The sequence below is a fragment of the Trichechus manatus genome, unplaced genomic scaffold, assembly GCF_000243295.1.
Source record: "Trichechus manatus latirostris isolate Lorelei unplaced genomic scaffold, TriManLat1.0 scaffold00019, whole genome shotgun sequence".
NCBI classification, from domain to species: Eukaryota; Metazoa; Chordata; class Mammalia; order Sirenia; family Trichechidae; genus Trichechus; species Trichechus manatus.
This window is the reverse complement of record NW_004443955.1, coordinates 11,607,470-11,628,486: the sequence shown is the minus strand read 5'-3', so window position 1 is coordinate 11,628,486 and position 21,017 is coordinate 11,607,470. Positions and strand designations below refer to the sequence as shown.

The window sequence follows — 21,017 nt, the reverse complement described above, 5'->3', positions numbered from 1 at the left end:
CACCAGGCGTTTCTTCCAAGGAGCCTCTGGGCGGACTCGAACCACCAACCTTTCCATTAGCAGCTGAGTGTGTTCACCATTTGCACTACCAAGGGGCTCCTAATCCATCACAGCCTAGATTTATTCCATATGAGAATCATCTCTACGACACTGTCACCTTGACTCCCTGTCTCACTCACAATTATGTATAAAATGTTGTCATGTGCAAAGTAGAAAATGCCCCTGATTGCTCGAGGAGCTTTGAGAAGGTATGAAACAGCACTTCTCAAACTCCAACGTGCTCACGAATCCCAGCAGGCCTGAGGTGGCCCGAGATTCTGCATTTCTAACAGCTACAAGTGATGCCAATGGTGTTGGGTCTGGACCCCGCATAGAGCAACAAGGTCTGACAGGCCGACAGTCTGAATCTTTCCACCCTACACCAGGCATCTACTATAATACCAACGAGTTCTCCCAGGCAGCAGGACGCCCCCAGCGCCTTCCCTTCCTACAACAGCTTCCTGGAAAGATGACACGGACACCAGGGGCAGGAAACACGGGGGCCCGAGGTGTCAGGGGATGTTCTGTGCTGTCTCTGAGGACTGCATGTTCACCTCTAGGTGTTCCACACACTGGGGAGCCACAGGGCAGAGCTATAGGGACATCTCAGTCCTAACGGTGGGCTTGTACTTCTGTTTAGCAAAGCCACACTGAGCCCATCCACACACATTTCAGTGTCTTGCCTGGGAGGAGGAGAGTTTATCTGTGATCTCAGGCACATCATTACTAAGGAGTAATTGCCTGCCACCTGGACAAGGCCAGTGTTTTCAGCCATGGTGACATTAGTCTCCCCTTGGAATGACGAACACGTGAGGAGGAGGGCTTCATAAGGACCAACACTGAACAGATATTTTATGCCAAACCATGGCTTGTGTTTCACACAAAACCTGCCCTTTTAGCCATTTTAAAGTGTACAATTTTACGACCCCAGCCGCTACTCACAATGCTGTGCAACCATCACCACTTTATTTCCAAAACTTTTTTTTCACTCCAAACAGAAACTCTGTACCCACTAAGCAGTCACCTCCCCTTCCTCCCCCTCTAGCCCTTGTAACGTCTATTGCCTTTCTCTCTGCATTTGCCTATTTAGGTGTTTCATGTAAGTGGGATCATTCAGGGTCCCTGGGCGGCACAAAGGCTCTGAGATTGGCTATTAACCTAAAGTCTGGCGGTTCGAACCCACTCAGCAGGACCGCAGAAGAAAGGCCTGGCAATCTGCTTCTGTAAAGATTACAGCCAAGAAAACCCTATGGAGCAGTTCTACTCAGTAATACGGGGGGCAGCCATGAGTTGGAATCAGCTTGAAGGCAATGGGTTTTGTTTTGTTTTGGGGATGGGGTAATCATACAATATTTGTCCTTTTGTGACTGGCTTATTTCACTTAGCACTACTACGGCCTTCAAAGTGTCCTACCACCCCACCACCATCACCTACCAAAGACTGAAGTCAGATTTTACAGAAAAAGATCTCAGATGACAAATGAGGCCCGAGGAGGAGAAACAGATGGGAATGAGGTTTGGTTTGAGGTCATCAAATCTGTAGGAGGATTTTCAATGACAGGTTTAGACAGCTGCAATTTAAGTCTCCTTGTATAACATATTTTACTTCAGAATGACAAAAAAAAAAATTAAATGACCTCAGTATTTCAAGAAACTGTGACAAGAATGATGAGGGAACCACATGGTTCCCCCTGAAACTTCCCCACTCTCTGACAGCTCGATGAAGCAGGCGCTGCTCAGAATCTGGAACACAGAGATCCCTGCTCTGCAGCAAACTTTCCAGAGCCTTCCATGGGTTCTGTCTACACAGGCCTGAGTGAAGCAGAGAACCAAAACAACCATTTGACTAGTACAAAGCAGACCCCCAACAAAACAAAGCAATCAAGTCTCCCCTCCTGTCAAGAGGATTCCCTGTCCTAGCATCCCATATTTTTAGAAATAGCAGAGGCTCAGAAAGATAGCCATTCAAAGCAATATCTTCCATGGAGAAAATGCAAGCTGTAACTTAGCTACCCTCTCTGAGCTTAAATTTTCATTCTGATTGTTGTTAGTTGCCATCAAGGCAGGCCCTGACTCATGGTGACCCCATGCACAACGGAAGGAAACACTGCCCAGACCTGCGCCATCCCTATGATCGGCTGCAGATCGGACCATTGCGATCCATAGGGTTTTCATTGCCTGATTTTCAGAAGTAGATCACCCGTCCTTTCTTCCTAGTCTGTCTTAGTCTGGAAGCTCACTGAAACTTGTTCAGCATCATAGCAACACACAAGCCTCCACTGACAGACAGGTGGTAGCTATGCTTCAGGTGCATTGGTCAGGAATTGAGCACGGGTTTCCAGCATGGAAGGCGAGAATTCTACCGCTGCCTGACTCATAAGTTTAATTGTAAGGATGTAAGGATATTTAAAATTTTCATCAAGAGTGAGGCTCACGTAATTCAGTGGGTGGCCGAGTTCTGGAGGGCAGACAGCTGCAGGCCCAGCACTGCGCATCTCAGTGAAGGAGCAGCTTTTGTGTCTTCCGCGAGTCATGGAGATAAAGGGAAGCTGTCACGTGTCCCAAACATGCGCAAGAGTTCAAATGCTGCAGATACTAGTGTGTGTCTGCGTTTCCTCTCTTCCTTTACTTTTATCCTCACAAAACTACAAGTTCCCAGAGAGTCTGGGTGATCACTAAGCTCTGTGGGACACCAGCATGGGCACCTCACTTTTGGTCACTAGAGTCTCAGGCATCCAAGGCAGGGGATGGTGGCTGAGAAGGAAGCGGCTGGCCTCCACCTCACACCTGTGGAGCAACCGAGCATACATTCCCAGAGAAGTGCAAACCAGCCTCTCAGGGGCAGGGCGTGGAGGCTGGGTCTGAGGCCCCAGGCCTGGAAGTGTAAGGAAACGGGGGAAAGCTCCAGAGCATTCCGGGGTGGGGCAGAGAGCACTGAGGCATTCTCAGAGATAAATCCTCAGCCCCTATGACAGGAAATTAATAAATAGTGACCAAACCCCGTATATCTAGAAATAGCAAACAAATTACGCTATTGAGAAAAAGGGTTGCTCTCCTGTGGAGCAGGACTGAGGTGGGACAAAGAAATGCTGTTTTTAAATACAAGCCTCCTGATACTATTTGTTCTACAAACCACATTTTTAAAAAATTCTATTTATTTTGTTGTTGAGAATATACACAGCAAAACATACACCAACTCAACAGTTTCCACATGTACCATTTAGTGACACTGATTACATTCTTTGAGTTGTATAACCATTCTCACCTTCCTTCTCTGAGTTGTTTCTCCCTCATTAACATAAATTCACTGCCTCCCTAAGGTTCATATCTAATCTTTCTAGTTGCTGTTATCAATTTGATCCCATATAGATAGTTCTTGGAAACCCTAGTGGCGTGGTGGTTAAGAGCTACCAGAAGGTTGGGTATTCAAATCTACCAGGTACTCCCTGAAAACCCTACGTGGGCAGTTCTACTCTGTCCTGTAGGGTCACTATCAGTTGGAATTGACTCGACGGCAATGGGTTTTTTTTTTTTTTTTTTTTTTGGTTTAGATAGTCCTTAGAGCATAATACTCAGGGCAGATTTTTTTTTACTAGTAAAGCTAAACTACTGCTTGGTTTTAAGAAGACTTCAGGGAATATTTGTGGTTTAAGGTTTAAAGATTATCTCGGGACAACAGTTTCAGGGGTTTATCCAATCTTCATGGCTCCAGGAAATTTACAGAGTCCATGAGAATTTGAAATTCTGTTCTGCATTTCATCCTTTTGATCAGGATTCTTCTATGGAATCTTTGCTCAAAACGTTCAGTGATGGTAGCTGGGCACCATCCAGTTCTTCTGGTCTCATGAAGAAGGCGGCAGTTGTTCATGGAGGCAACTAGCCACACGTTCCATATCCTCCTTCTATTCCAGACTCTCCTTCCTCTGTTGTTCCAGGCAAAAGGAGACCAATTGTTGTGCCTTGGATGGCTGCTTGCAAGCTTTTAAGACCCCAGGCACTACGTATAGAACTAGGTGGCAGAACCTATTAACTGCCAATTAACTGCCAGGCCCCACGAAACCATGACCCTAAACCTCCAAACCAAGAAATCAAATTCCATTAAGTTTTTGGTTGTACATAAGCAGCCTCAGCTTTTTTCCATTGTTGTAAATGTATCTATCACACAACTTTTGACAAACCACATCAATGTGCATGGGTTACAGTAAGATAAGAACTTAAAAAAAGTTTCAAATATATAAATACTACATTGGGCTTGACTCTCCCTACCCCCACTCTCCCATCTGCTCAGAGAAGCCAGGGGTATGAATGCTGACCCCAGGGAGGCCTGGCTTCCTGCAGGACCTGCCAGCCCTCTCCAGCCACAGCTTGTGCTCTAGGCGGGCGTATGTTGGGCCACCGAGGTCTGCCAAGGACTCTGGCAACTACAGCTCTGTCTTCTCCAAGGAGCCTTCCTCACCTGGAAATCTGCCCTGCATCCCACTTTTAAGAACAGATGCATCTCCGGGCCTCCTCCCTGCTCCCTAGGGTTTGGAATTAATGGTGAAAAGTGACTAGAAGGCGGGGCAGGGGTAGATTCCCCCTCCAACCACCCTAGCTTGTCTGTGAAGAACCAGCCACTTGGAAGCTCACTCTCTTTAGTCTCTGGTGAGGCTCTACCCAAGAAATTCTACACATGTTGGGCCCCATGCTAGAAGTTGTTAGAAGCCATTGTTGTAGCCACTAAGTATTTTGAGTGCCTTCCAACCTAGGGGGAGCCCTGGTGGCATAGTGGTTAAGTGTTCAGCTGCTAATCAAAAGGCTGGCAGCACGAATCCATCAGTTGCTCCTTGGAAACCCTTTGGGGCAGTTCTACTCTGTCCTTTAGAGTCACTATGAGTTGGAATTGACTCAACAGGAATGGGATTTTGGTTTTGGTCCAACCAAGGGGGCTTATCTTCCAGCACTATATCAGACAGTATTCTGTTGTGATCCATAGGGTTTTTGTTGGCTAATTTTTGGAAGTAGATCGCCAGGCCTTTCTTCCTAGTCTGTCTTAGTCTGGAAGCTCTGCTGAAACCTGTTCACCATCGGTGACCCTGCTGGTATTTGAAATACTGGTGGCGTAGTTTCCATCATCCCAGCAACACTCATCTCCACAGTATGACAGACTGACAGATGAGGGTAGCATTAAACCTTGACGACCTGCCGTGGTGGGGCACTGGGTTAACACATTGTTCATAATGGAACTGGAAACTTCCATATTGAGTATTTCTATGGGTAGGTGGACTGAAGCCCAGGACACCCTTTCCATCAGCACAGGAAAAATAACAGGTCAGGGCATTTGACCGAGACCCCTACCGCCCACCTGATGCACCCCTTGCCCAGGCAGGCAGACTCCAAGTCAGAGTCCTGGGGCTGGCCTGATGACAGCAGGTGCTCACTGGGCAGGGATACCATAACGAGGGGAAACACCTCTGCTCCAGACGGCAAACAGCCCCTCCCTGAGCCCCCAAATGCACCCTCCCTCACGCTGGATCTCACAGTAGGGCCTTCCTGTCTGTGTTAGGGGTGGGGACGGCACCATGCTGTCACTACTGTTAACTGTTGCACCCCTGCCCCAGAGCCCCCCTCTGCCTGGTTCCGCAAACCTTTTTAATGCCGTACTGGAAGGCCTGCTTGGCGAGCCGGCCGGGCCCGTCCACCGTCTTCCCGTCATCGTCCGGCCCCCAGCTCGCACTGTAGATGTCGATGTAGTTGGGTCGGATGCCGAGTGACTTGGCTTCGACGACGTCGGTCACGTCGCCGTCCAACATGCGGATGCCTGGAAGCACAGAGGAAGCGCAGCATGAACCCGCGCAGCGCAGGACTGCCCGCCACGTGACCTGCGCGCAGGCACTGCTGGGTGAACCCGGCAGCTGCAAACGCTTTGTGCACGCTAACGGGTGCCAAGAAGGAGTTTTTCTAAAGTTAATTTGGAAATGTTTCTCCCATTCTGTGCTGGCTGATGGGAGAGAATGAAAATGATACCCCAGGCGGCTATGCGAAGTGTTCCCAACGCGTGAAAGCCATCAAGGAAACAAAGCGTCTTCCAAATGTGGGGTTTAAACAATTTCCCTCGGTACCGTGCTGGTATTTTAAAAACTGACATTTCTATAGCAGAGCTCCAGAATCTTTTTCAGTTTTCCTAGCTGTTAACAGTTGGTATTGATTTCTCTTCCTTTTATTATTCCATCCCTGATTTATAATACTAATGAACCAAACAAGGGGCTTTTAACTGTGAAGACAGCAGCCCATCCCCTGGCCTATCTCAGAGAGAGCAGCGGGTCTTGGATTCACCTGTTTAAGTTCCACGTGTTCTGGAGGGTGCTTAGGATCAAAGCTGGGGGAGTGAAGGTTCCTCAAGCGCACCCCAAAGGTGAGAGGGTGAGTGGACTCCCACAAGCCCCCTTCCAGTGCCTGCCTCCTGGCTGGGGTCTCTCCTCCTAGCCCTCCCCCCTCTTCCCTCATTTGCGTCTCCTGTCACACTCTTCACCCAGCCAGGAAGGTTCACTGACCATCCCCATCCCCCGGAGAAGGGGTCTCCATGCCATCAGGCAGTCGCCCCATTCAGGGGCCCCCAGGAAGCCCCTCACACACCAAGCCCAGCTCTGTTTATGTGATGGCCAAGTCTTTCATCAAAAAGAATTTTAAATCTTAGAGTTACTTAAGACTTAATGGCCTTCGGCACAAAGACACAAATAGGTTTAAGTGAAAGGATGGAAAAAAATATGCTATGTATATAGTAATCAAAAGACAGCAGGTGTGGCAATTTTAATATTATACAAAATAGACTTCAAGACAAAATCTATTATAACAAAGAAAAGCAAACCCATTGCCATCAAGTCAACTCTGACTTATAGAGATCCTACAGGACAGAGTAGACTTTCCCCATAGGGTTTCCAAGGAGTGGATGTTGGATTCAAATCGCCGACCTTTTGGTTAGCAGTCGATGGCTTAACCACTTCGCCACCAGGGCTCCAAAGAAGGACTGTACATAATGGTAAAAAGTCAATTCATCAAGAGCATATAACAATTATAAATTATGCACCTAACCTCAGAGACTCAAAATTCATAAAGCAAACACTGACAGAATTGAAGGGAGAAACAGACAGGTCTACAATAATAGTAGGAGACTTTAATATACCACTTTTGATAATGAACAGAACAACTCCAAAGAATATCAGTAAAGACTTAGAAGACTTGAACAACACAATTAACCAACTAGACCTAACAGATGTATATAGAATACCCAACCAGGGGCAGACCAACCAGTAAGCAAGGTATACACAGGCTTACTTGTGTGCTTACTTACTAATCTGTAGTGCACAATTCCACCTGTTTTTCATCTGACATGAAATTGTGCACTACAGACTAGTAAGTAAGCACAAGTAAGCCTTGTGTGTACCTTTCTTTTTGGGTAATCTGTCCCTGCACCCAACAGTAGCACAATATATATTCTCTAGTGCACATGGATCATTTTCCAGGATAGACCACATCTTAGGGCACAAACCAAGTCTCAAAAAAGATTGAAATATACAAAGTATCTTTTCCAATCAATGGAATGAAGCTATAAATTAACTAGGAGAAATAAAACTAGAAAATATACAAATATGAGGAAACTAAATAACATACTATTGAGCAACCAGTGGGTCAAAGAAGAAATCAAGGACAAATAAAAAAAAAAAAAAACTTAAGAGTTAAATGAGAATGAAAACACAACATACCAAAACCTATGGGATGAAGTGAAGGCAGTACTCAGAGGAAAACTTATAGCAATAAATGCCTACATTAAAAAAGAAGAAAGATCACAATTAATAGCTTAACTCTGTAACTTGAGGAATTTGAAAAGGAAGAGCTAACTAAGCCCAGAGCTACCAAAAGAAAGGAAATAATTAAGATCAGAAAGAAATAAAGGATAGAAAAACAATAAAGAAAATCAATGAAACCAGAAATTGGTTTTTTAAAAAAGATCAATAAAATCAACAAACCTTTGGTTAGAGTGACAAAGAAAAAGAGAGAAGATGTAAATATCTAAAATTAGAAAAGAAATTGGAGACATTACAACCAACCCTACAGAAATAAAAAGGTAGTACTATCAACAGCTGTATGCCAACAAATTAGATAACTTAGAGGAAATGGACAAAGTCCTTGAAACACATAAACTTCCTACACTGACTCAAGAAGAAACAGTGGGTCTCAGTTGACCTTTAACAATTGATGAGATTGAATCAGTAATCAAAAGCCTCTCAGAAAAGTGCTGGACCAGACGGCTTCACTGGGGAATTCGACCAAATATTTATAGAGGAAGTAACTCCAATCCTATTTAAACATTTCTAAAAAATAGAAGAGGAAAGAACATTACCTAACTCATTCTATGAGGTGAGCATTGCCCTGACACCAAAGCCAGACAAAGACACCACAAGAAAAGAAAACTAAAGACCAATATTCCTAATGAATACAGATGCAAAAATACTCAACAGAATACTAGTGAACTGAATCTAAAAATATATCAAAAGAACTATATACCATGATCAAGTGGAATTTATCTCAGGAATGCAAGAATGGTTCAATGTTAGAAAATCAATCAATTTAATATGCCACATTAACGAAACAGGAAAAGAATCATATGATCATCTCAATAGATGTAGAAAAAGCGTTCAACAAAATTCAACACGCTTTCACGATAAAAAGACTCAGCAAGATAAGAATACAAGGGAAGTTTCTCAAAATAATAAAGGCATTTATGAAAAACCCACAGCTAATATAATATTCAATAGAGAAAGACCGAGAACTTTCTCATTAAGAGCAGGAACAAGACAGGGATGCCCACTCTCACCATTGCTATTCAACATCATTCTGGAAGTCTGAGCCAGAGCAACCAGGCTTAGGGAGGGAAAAAAAGGTATCCAAATTGGGAAGGAGGAAGTAAAACTATCCCTTTTTTGCAGATGACACGAGCCTATACATAGAAAATCCCAATTAATCCACAAGAAAGCTATTAGAGCTAAAAAATGAATTCAGCAAAGTGGCAGGGTACAAAGTCAACACACAAAAATCAGTTGGGTTTCTATATATCAGCAATGAGCAAGTGAAAAAAGAAATTAAGGAAACAGTACCATTCACAATAGCATCTAAAAGAATAAAGTACCTAGAAATAAATTTAACCAGGGAGGTTAAAGACATGTACATAGAAAACTATAGACCATTATTAAAAGAAATTAAAGAAGATCTAAATAAATGGAAGGACATTCTGTATTCATGGATTGGAAGGCTTAATATAATTAAAATATCAATACTATCCAAAGCAATCTATAACTTCAATGAAATCCCCATCAAAATTCCAACAGCCTTCTTTGCAGAAATAGAAAAGCCATTCCTCAAAGTTATACGGAAGGGTAAGAGACCCAGAATAGCTAAAGCAATCTTGAAGAAAAGGGTGAGTAGGAAGACTCACATTACCTGATTTCAAAACATACTATAAAGTTACAGTAATTAAAACAGCCTGGTAGTGGTATAATAGACTCATCAAAAAATCCATTACCGTCAAGTTGATTCTGACTCATAGCTACCTACAGGGCAGAGTAGAACTCCCCGTAGGTTTCCAAGGAGCAGCTGGTGGATTTGAACTGCCGACCTTTTCATTAGCAGCCAAGCTCTTAACCACACCACCAGGGTTCCATTAGACTCGTAGACCAATGGAATAGAATTGAGAGTCTAGAAACAAATTCATACATCTATGGTCAAATGATTTTTCAACAAGTGTTCTAAGTCTATTCAATGGGGAAGGAACAGTCTCTTCAAAAAATGGTGCTGAGAAAATTAGATGTTCACATGCAGAAGAATGAATCAGGTTCCATGCCTCACACCTTACACAAAAACTAATTCAAAATGGATCAAGAACCTAAATGTGAAAACTCAAACCAAAAAATTCTTGGAAGAAAATGTAGGGGCAAGGCTATGGGGCCTAGCTTTTAACGATGGATGATCAGATACGATAACAAAAGCACAAGCACCGAAAGACAAAATAGATAAATGGAACCTAGTAAAAATTAAATACCTCTGTTCATAAAAGAACTTTATCAACAAAGTGAAGAGACAACCTATAGATAGGGAAAAATATCTCTGGAAACCATGTAGATGATAAAGGTCTAATATCCAATATATGTATACATATACCTATATAACTTATACAACTTAACAATAAAAAGATAACCAACCCAATCAAAAAATGAGTAGAGGGCTTGAACAGATATTTCACCAAAAAGGATATTTAAAGCATCATTAGCCATTAGGAAGATACAAATCAAAACCCAATGAGACATCACTTTATCCCCATTAGAATGGCAATGATGAAAAAATGGACAACAATAGGTGTTGATGAGGTTGTGGAGAAACTGGAACCCTCATCCATTGCTGGTGGGAATTTAAAGTGGTACAGCCACTGTAGAAAACAGTTTGGTGGTTCCTCAAAATGTTGAACATAGGACTACCACATGACCCAGCAATCCCAACCCTAGATACATACTCAGAAGAAGTGAAGGCAAGAATGCAAACAGCTGTACACCAATGTTCACTGCAGCACTATTCACAATAACCAAAAGGTGCAAACAACCTAAGTGTCCACCAACAGATGAATGGAGAAACAAAACGTGGTATATACACACAAGGAAATACTACACAGCCGTTAAAAGAAATGAAGCCCTGATGCATGCCACCACATGGATGAACCTTGAAAACACTGTGCTGAGTGAAACAAGTCAGTCGCAGAAGGACAAATACTGTATGATCTCACTTACATGAAATAAGCAAATATATAGAAACCAAAGATTGATAGTGGTTACCAGAGGTGGGGGAGAGGGGGGAAAAGGGGGAGTTTTTGCTTTGGTGTCACTGAGTTTATGTTAATGGTGATGGAATGATTTGGAAAAGGATAGCAAGAATGGTTGTACAACTTGAAGAATGTAATCAATGCCACTGAACTGTACATGCAGAAATTGTTGAGATGGTGTATGTTTTGTTATGTATATTTTAAAAAAAAACTGGAAAAGGGGTTCTATGAACTTAATTGTGTTCCCTGGAAAAGATAGGTTGAAATCCTACCTCCTGGTACCTGTGAATGTGACCTTGCTTGAAATAGGGTCTTTGAATATGTTATCATTTAACATGAGGTCATACTGGAGGTGGGGGTGGGGGTCCTAATCCTACATGAGTGGTGTCTTTGTAAGAGAGACGAGACACAGAGAGACAGACAGAGGGAAGACAGCCACGTGAAGATGCACGTACAAGCGAAGGAATGCCTGGCACTACCAGAAGCTGAGAGAGACAAGAAAGGATCTTCCCCTAGAGTCTTCGGAGAAAACATGGCCCTGCCGACATCCCGAATTTGGACTCCCAACCTCCTGAACTGTGACACAATAAATTTCTGTCCTTATAAGCCACCCACTCAGCGCTAGGACACTAAGACAGACGACTTCTTTTTTTTTTTTTCTGTTTATAAGAATAGTATACAGGTAGTCCCTGGCTTACGATATATTTAAGTTAGGATGAATCACACTTAATGACCATCAGTGTATCTGGAACACTGCATCTTCCTGGGAGGAAGTGATGGGAAAATGCATGCAGGGGGTTTGGAAAAAATTGCTGAGTTATGTGAACACACTCCAAGCATTTGATACGGATAATATGATGGAAGAGATTGGTGGAAAAATCGTCCATATGGCAAGAACGCTGAATTTAGAACTTGATATCGCCAATGTGGAACAGCCTGTAGATCATGAACAAGGGGAACTGACAGATCAGGACTTCATGGATTTTGAAGAGGAAAGAAATGCTGAAGAAGAAGGAAATAATGAGGAAGAAGGAGAGAAGTGGTCAAAAATTTTACAGTGAAAGGATTAGCTGGAGTTTTTTCTAAACTAAATCAGGGGCTTCAGCTGCTTGAAAACATGGCAGATTTGGGAAGCAGCGAGATGTTATCACAAAATACACGAAGAAAAAAACCATACAGATAACCCTCACTAATTTTCTGACTAGAAGCACCATCCCCATTCCCAGGGATAATCCAGATGATCCAGAACCTTCCACAGTGGAGTTATTACCGCAGCTAACAAAATGTCAATGTCGTCCAACTCTTCTTCATCATCAGAGTAAATTTTTATGATTTGTATTTTTTTAATGTACGTACGTATTAAAATATACCTGTAAGTTTATATGTATGTTTCCAATCCCCAAAGACAAATAAAGATTGGATTTATAAAGATACTGATAATAAAAGGCAATAATAATGAAAACAAAAAAGAAGATATTCAACTTAAGTCAGAACCAACTTACAACAGAGTCATTAGACCGGAACCCTGTCGAAACTCGGGGAGGACCTGTATACTCCTTGCAGAAAGTTTGCAAAATATAAAAATAACCAGTAATAATATTTCAAAAAACAAAAACCAAACCTGTTGGTGTCAAGATGATTCTGACTCATAGTGACCCTACAGGACAGAGTATGACTGCCCCATAGGGTTTCCAAAAAGCAGCTGGTGGATTCAAACTGCCGACCTTTTGGTTAGCAGTTGAGCTCTTAACCACTGCGCCGCCAGGGCTCCAAACCATGGTATTTTCAATTGTCTCATATGCATCCATGTGAAAGCTGGACAATGAATAAGGGAAAACCGCAGAAGAATTTATGCCTTTGAATTATGGTGTTGGCAAAGAATACTGAATATACCATGGACTGCCAGAAAAATGAACAACTCTGTCTTGGAAGAAGTACAGCCAGAATGCTCCTTAGAAACAAGGATAGTGAGATTCCGTCTCATGTACTTTGGACATGTCATCAGGAATGACCAGTCCCTGGAGGACACCATGCTTGGTGAAGTCATGCTTGGTCAGTGAAGAAGAGGAAGACCCTCAACGAAATGGATTGACGCAGTGGCTGCAACTATGGGCTCAAACATAATAATGATTGTGAGGATGATGCAGGACCAAGCAGTGTTTCGTTCTTTTGTACTTAGGGTTGCTATGAGTCGGAATCGACTGAATGGCACCTAACAATAACAAAAACAACAACAATATTTCAGTTTTTTCTTTCTTGTATTTTTCATGCCTGCAGCATGTACTTTCTTTTCCAATCCTTTTTTTGCACTGAACTTTAGACAGGCCAGGGCAGCACTTGCTCTGAGGATCACCTCACCGAGAAGAGGCCCCCCCACCTCCCCCTTGCTGCCTGGCTTGATTCATTCTATGTCCCAGAATCTACATGGACACAGAGTAGGTACTCAAAAACAGAAACATTAAATATAATTGATCTTAAAAAACTAAACAGTGACTTCTTACGTCTGAGGTTAAAGAGATGGTTCAGCCCCTGCGAGCTCCGGAGTGGTCCCCGTGCTCACATCTGGCTTCCCTTCAGCCTTCGTCAGCCTGCCCCATCACTGCCCTGGAGCTGCCTGGGCTGGCCCTCGAGCCCTTCGGCATCCTGACCCTAGCCCTGCTGCCGCTGTCCCATCAGTTCGCTGCTACTCTTGTGGGGCGCATGAGACGGATGAGGAGTTTGATGCTCGCTGGGTGACATACTTCAGCAAGCCAAATACTGATGCCTGGGAACTGCGTATAGGGATGAACATGCTTGGTGGCTGTGATCAGGTTCCAGAACCCAAAATCATCGAGGCTGCTTTGTGGGCATGCAGATGGCTAAATGATTCTGCTAGTGCAGTTTGCATCCTGGAGGTTGTTAAGGTCAAAGTGGGATCTCATACAGAAATCTACCCCTACGTCATCCAGGAACTTAGACCAACTTTAAATGAATTGGGAATCTCCACTCCAGAGGAGCTGGGTCTTGGCAAAGTGTAAACTCCCACGGATGGACTTCCCAGGAATGTATTGGTATGCCTACTTGATTGTAAACAGTCACCTAGAAATACTGAGGATAACATATTACCTTATTTGAGCAAGCTTTCCTTTGTTGAATATCAGACCACGTAATGGTAACTTGGACCTTAATAAAACGAAACAAGTTTGTACTGAACTGAACGAACCAACTAACTAATTCACTCACCAACCAACTAACTAACCAACCAACCAACTAACCTAATTAAAAGAGATGGTATAGGGCTCCAGCAGGAAGAACCACAGCAAGGAGATCCTGGGAGGCAAGATCCTCCCTCCTGGTGCTCAGGGACAAAGATTTTACGTGAATTAAATCTACTGTCCATTGATTTAAACTGTCATCATGGAGATGCCTGGCTGTCACTTTGGATTGAAAATTGGTGGACAGAGACCCCTAACACATACACTTCAAATTTTCTTTTACTATAATCTCTCACCCAGTAGCAGATGGATTGTAAACATATCATTAAATGCACTTTATGATTTGCCAGAGTGAGGAACTTCCTACCCAAAGAAAGCCTGTGGGGGAATATGACAACTTCTCTACAGTAAATTCATTGTATATATTAATTTTACCCAGTTTTGAAAGCTCAGGTTTCCCCCTTAAAATTTGCCTGCAGCTTCCCATTCGTGAGCCAAGAAATAGAGTACAAGTGTCACTGAGGAGGGTCCTTGGGAGGCCAGGCAGGGTAGTGGGGGTAGTTAGGCTATAGCATCTTGGCCCTGCATGTAGGTGAGACACCAAGCATCAGTGGCCGCTCCTGCATCAAAAGTCCTGGGAATTGCACTGAAAATCACCTGCAGAGAAATTTACAGCAAAGTTTAGTTCTGGGAGACATCAGAAGTTCAACAACAGCACCAAGAGCCATCTGAGAGTGTCAGCCCAGTGGGCATGGGCAGTGATTGAGGATGGGCTGAAATCATTCCAGAACCATCTCCTCATAGCTTGAAGGCCTCATAAGTGAGCAGCAGAAATAAATTTAACTCCGGCATCATCTGTTTTAGTGGATAGCTCTACACCTATTTCTCTTCCTGTTTTCTACCACTTTGGCTGCCTGGCTGCAGGGCAGTCCAGAGGAGCTGCTATTATCTAGGTACTGGGCTGGCAGCCACTCAGTGGACTAGGGTAAATGCCTGTCATTGGCTCCCCAAGCGAAGGTTCTGTGGGGCAGAGCTCTCCCACTCAGTGTGCCCAGGATCCCACAGGACAGACTCACACATGCTACGGGTTAGAGTCCTGCCTTGATCTCCTACTGCCTAGTAACTTTGTGCAATTTACGTCTCCTCAATAAGCCTCAACTTTCTGTAAAATGCAATGATGAAAGTTATTGTGTCTGCCTTTAGGGGTGCCACATAGACTGAAAACAATGATTCATGTAAAGTGCCTGGCACATTTATGGACAACTAATTTTCCACAAGGGGTCAAAGCCCATTCAATGGGGCAGAAACAATCTCTTTAATAAATGGTGCTGGCAAAAGTGGATATCCACTTGTAGAAAAATGAAACAGGACCCATACCTAACACCATACACACAAACTAACTCAAAATGGATCAAAGACCTACATGTTAAACTCAAAACTATAAAGTTCCTAGAAGAAAATATACATAGAAAACTATGGGACTTAATCTTTTGTAAAAATAGGATAGCAAACACTAAAAAAAGAAAAAAAGCACAAATAGCAGAAGACAAAATAGATAAATGGGACCTCATAAAAATTAAAAACTTACGCTCATCAAAAGAGTTTATCAAGAGTAAAAAGGCAACCTATAGACCAGGAAAAAATCTTTGGAATCAACATAAAGGTCTAATCTCTAAAATATTTAGAAAACTTCAACAATAAAACAACAAAAAGACAAAAAACTCAATTATAAAATAGGCAAAGAACATGAACAGAACCTTCACCAGAGGACGTCCAAGCAGCCAACAAACACATGAAAGATGCTCATGATCATTAGCCATTACGAGACGCAAATCAGAACTACAATGGGATATCATCTCACCTCACCTAAAATGGCACTGATAAAAAAAAACAGATAACAACAAATGTTGGCAAGGATGTGGGGAACCCTTATCCATTGCTGGTGGGACTGTAAAATGGTACAACCACTACGGAAAATGGTATGGTGCTTCCTCAAAAAGTATGATCCAGCAATCCCACTCCTAGGTATATACCCTATAGAAATAAGAGCCGTGACATGAATAGACATATGCACAACCATGTTCCTTGCAGCTTTATTCACAATAGCAAAAAAATGGAAACAACTGAAGTATCCATCAACGGAGAAAAGGATAATCAAAATGTGGTACATACATACAATGGAATACTATGCAACCATAAAGAACAATGATGAGTCTGCAAAACATATAACATGGATGGGCCTGGAGGGCATAATGCTAAGCAAAATAAATCAAGCACATAGGACAAATACTGTATGATCCCTCTTTTATAAGAAGACAAGAATAGATATACATAAAGGGAATAATGTTTTTTGGTGGTTACCAGGGAGAGGTGAGAGGAGAGGGGGAAGCACGCTTTGGTCGTAGATACCTGTTATTCTTGGTGATGGGAAAAGTGGTGCTGAATGTGGGGATAGTGAGCACAGCATGACCAAAGTAATGATGTCGCTGAGAAGCGCTTAAGAGAAATGGATGCTGGTACTAAAGAATTTGACATATATCAGATGGCAACAACTCCAACAAAGAGCAAAACATGGCAGTAAGATCACATATGGATGGGTACAGGCACATAGGTATACCGGTAGGTACTGGTGTATACCTACGTGAAAACAGAAGTATCTATATGTACGTGTACATACAGCTATGTGTGTGCAGGCACTAAAGACACAACTACAGATACTCCTCAGACATAATCAAATACCTTCTGAAATTGATTTACTGGGTTTGAAGGCTTAGGACCATAGTCTCGTGGGACAACTCAGTCAATTGGCATAATATATAGTTCACAAAGTTCATGTTCTATATTCCAGTGAAGTGAGTAGCGCCTGGGATTTTAAAAGCTTGCAAGCAGCCATCTAAGATACAACTATTGGTCTCTTCTTGTCAGGAGCAAAAGAGTAACAAGGTAACCAAAATCTCAGAGAAGAAACAAACCTACAGGGCTGATGGCCTACTCAAGCCATGGCCTCATCTACCCTGAAGCCAGAAGAACTAGATAGTGCCTGGCTACCACCAGGGACCGTCCTGAACGGGGTCAAAGTAGATGGTCCTGGATAGAATAGGAGAAAAATGTAGAACAAAACTCACATTCTTAAAAAATACCAGACTAACTGGACTAGTTGAGACCAGAGGACTCCCTGAGACTATTGCCCTGAGACACTCTTTAAACCTTGAACTGAAACTATCCCCTGAAATCACCTTTTAGTAAAATAGCAGAGTGGCACACAAAATAAAGAATATTACCTGGAAGAATGGTGTTCTACTAAAAAACTATCTGTATGAGACCAAAATGTCAACATTTACTCTAAAGCAAAGATGAGAAGATAAGGGGGCAGGGAAACTAGAGTACTGGAAACAACACAATTAGAACACAATTAAAGAGAAGGCTGACACCTTGTGAAAAATGTAACTAATGTCACTGAACAAGTTGTCAAATTGGGAACCTAATTTGCCATGGAAACTTTCACCAAAAACACAACAAAATATTATTAAAAATAATAATAAAGTAACTGGCACAAAGTAAGCACTCGACCCGTGTGTACTGGATACTCCTTTGACCATACTGACCCTCCGTTTACCCATCTGTAAAAATGGGAGCAACAGTACCTACTTCAATAAGTTGTTAATAATAATAACTAATTAATTTTTCCCTTGAAAATATACTACTTAATATATAAAATCAAACCAGTTGCTATCAAGTCAACTCTGACTCATGGTAACACCATCTGTGCCAAGAGTAGAACTGTGCTCCACAGGGTTTTCACTAGCTGATTTTTTGTAAGTAGATCACCAGGTCTTTCTTTGGAGGTGCCTCTGGGTGGACTTGAATCTCTAACCTTTCAATTAGCAGCGGAACACATAACTTAGGGACTCCATGTAACATAATACTATTATTTAACAGACTTGATGGCAACAAGTTTGGTTTTTTTGTTTGTTTATTATTTAACTGTATTTGATAAGCTATCTGATACATATGCTGGAGCATGTCACATATGTTAGTTATAAAGCCTACTAAAATAATGGACACCATGAACTCTCCACCTAACGCAAGAGAACATGACCTGCTGCTGGCCTCTACCCTCATGTCCTCCCTGTTATCTGCTGCCTCTCTCACAGAGGAAACTGCTCAGGGTTTTGGATTTATTCCATTGTCTTTTGGAAATCTATGTTTTATTACAGTTGTATGTACGTATAAAGAATGTTCAATTTTGCTTGTACTGGGAATTAATCCTTTGTTGGTTACATAAGCCATAAATATCTTCTCCCAGCTTACAGCTTGTCTTCTCATTTTGTTTATGGTGTCTTTTGATGAGCAGAGTTCTTAATCTTCATAGAGTAAGAGCTCATCTCCCACTGAAGCGCAAGGGAGTCCTGGGGGCCAAATCTTTTCCAGTTTGCTGGCATCTCTTGTGGGGCTCATTTCACCCTTTCATGGCCAGGCCGAGCCTCCTCCAGCCACAACCCCTGTGGGCTGTTCCATCAGCTCTTCGGGATTTCTCCTTTGTGTTCTGGCTGGAGAGGAGGAGCAGGAAGGCCTGGAAGTGCCATCCTTCCCCAGTGTCTGATCTGTAGGCCCAAGGGCTCCCTTTCCACATGCCCAGCTCTCCCAGCCCTGATCCTCCAAGGACGGTGTCCACAGTGGGAAGGTCATGGTGCAGGATCGGACAGACCAGGTCTGGAGTCTCGGCTCTGCATGACCTTGGGCCAGAATCTTCTTGTTGTTAGATGCCATTGAGTCAGCCTGACTCACGGCGACCACATGTACAACTGACAAAATGCTGCCCGGTCCTGTACCATCCCCATGATTGGTTGCAGATCAGACCACTGTGATCCATAGGGGTTTCACTGGCTGATTTTGGAAATCGATCGCCAGGCCTTTCTTCCTAGTCTGTCTTAGTCTGCAATCTCTGCTGAAACCTCTTCAGCATCATAGCAACACGCAAGCCTCCAGACAGATGGGTGGTGGCTGCACAAGAGGTGCACTGGCCGAGCATGGAACCTGGGTCCCCGGCATGGAAGGTGAGAATTCTACCACACAGGCCAGAGTCTCAACCCGTCTAAACTCCCGTCTTCTGCAATATTTACCTGGCCTGGTAGTTGAGAGGACTGATGAAAATACAGGTCAAGGCCTGGCATCTGGGGCTGCTTGATAAATGGTGGCTGCATCCTGTCTACCCACGCATCGGGCAATGGGCGCTCCAGGGCAGGGAATGCCACAGGTCACACAGACAGTCAAAACTGAGCCTGATTTTCTAGTGGTGATGCTCAACCTGCTATTCCAAGACTTCTCTGTGCAAATGTTCTGTGGTGAAATGCCTATTTTTGAACAAGAAGAACAAGATGCCAGAGACATCTAAAAATGTGTAAAAATATGAGCCCCAAGTGATTTCCCAACCCCTCTCATGATGCTCTTCATCTTGGAGAGTGACTGACGTGTGGGAAAGCATAATTTATTTAGATCTTAATGAAGCCTCTATTTTCCCAAACACTGACAAGTTACCCACAAATAAATGGTAAATATTTTCAGTAGAAGCGTGCTGTTCCAATATTAGCTTTAAATGTGAATGGCTCTCTGGAAACGCCACATAGAGGAAAAACAGTAATCATTTCTCTAATGAAAAAAGAAAGACCCATTTACTATAAATTGTCAGGTACAAAAATAATTTGGACAAAGCATTTTGATGGCAAATTGACTCCTATTGTTAGCTTGCTAACAGATTGCTTCTCATCACACTGGGTTCAGAGCTCACGGTGGCGTGATAAACCTGCTGGGCTGGTCACTCTACAAGTCTGTGGGCACAAAAGTGGGAGGAAGGTGGTGCTTGGAGGGCCTGATCACCTTTGTTTGGGTGGACAGCTCAGGGTGCCATTAGGGATTAACTCCCCAACAGACAACTCTGGTTACCCACGAAAGCCCCATCCAGGAAAGAATAGTACAGGACTATATGAAGAATGCAGCATCAGGATTGGAGGAAAACTCATTAACAACCCTTGATAAGCAAATGACATAATCTTGCTTGAGGAAAACGAAGAGGACTTGAAGCACTTACGGATGAAGATCAAAGACCACAGCCTTCAGTATGGATCACTCCTCAACATAGAGAAAACAAAAAATCCTCACAACTGGACCGATAAGCAACATCATGATAAACAGAGAAAAGACTGAAGTTGTCAAGGATTTCATTTTACTAGGATCCACAATCAACGCCCATGGAAGCAGTAGTCAAGAAGCCAAATGATGCATTGCACTGGGCAGATCTGCTGCAAAAGATCTCTTTAAAGTGTTAAAAAGGAAAGATGTCATTTTGAGGACTAAGGTGTGCCTGAACCAATCCATGATAATTTTCATCGCCTTACATGCATGCGAAAGCTATACAATGAATAAGGAAGACTGAAGAAGAATTGATGGCTCTGAATTATGGTGTTGGTGAAGAATACTGAATACACCATGAACTGCTAGAAGAATGAACAAATCTGTCTTGGAAGAAGTATAGCCAGAATGCTCCTTAGAAGCAAGGATGGCAAGACTTTGTCTCAACTGGACTAAACCAAAGCTAAGAAGTTTCCTGAATACAATCAAATACTTTCAGAGACAGAGTAGCAGGGATGGGGGGTCTGGGGACCATGCTTTCAGGGGACATCTAGGTCAATTGGCATAATAAAGCTTATTAAGAAAATATTCTGCATCCTACTTTGTTGAGTGGCATCTGGGGTCTTAAAAGCTTGCAAGCGGCCATCTAAGATACATCAATTGGTCCCAACCACTTGGAGTAAAGAAGAATGAAGAACACCAAAGAAACAAGGAGAGTATTAGCCCAAGAGACAGAATGGGCCACATAAACCAGAGATTTCATCAGCCTGAGACCAGAAGAACTAGATGGTGCCTGGCTACCACCAATGA

The 21,017-nt window shown here is 42.9% G+C and overlaps 1 protein-coding gene across 1 annotated transcript in view; it reads right to left on the bottom strand.

Annotated features, from left to right (window-relative positions):
* The window catches only part of PCSK6 (proprotein convertase subtilisin/kexin type 6), a 297,468-nt gene that overhangs the window by 131,970 nt on the left and 144,481 nt on the right, over window positions 1-21,017 (bottom strand). Inside the window, exon 7 of the mRNA XM_004372641.1 lies at window positions 5,666-5,838. Within this exon, the coding sequence (XP_004372698.1) occupies window positions 5,666-5,838 (173 nt within the window). The remainder of the gene's footprint in view (window positions 1-5,665; window positions 5,839-21,017) is intronic.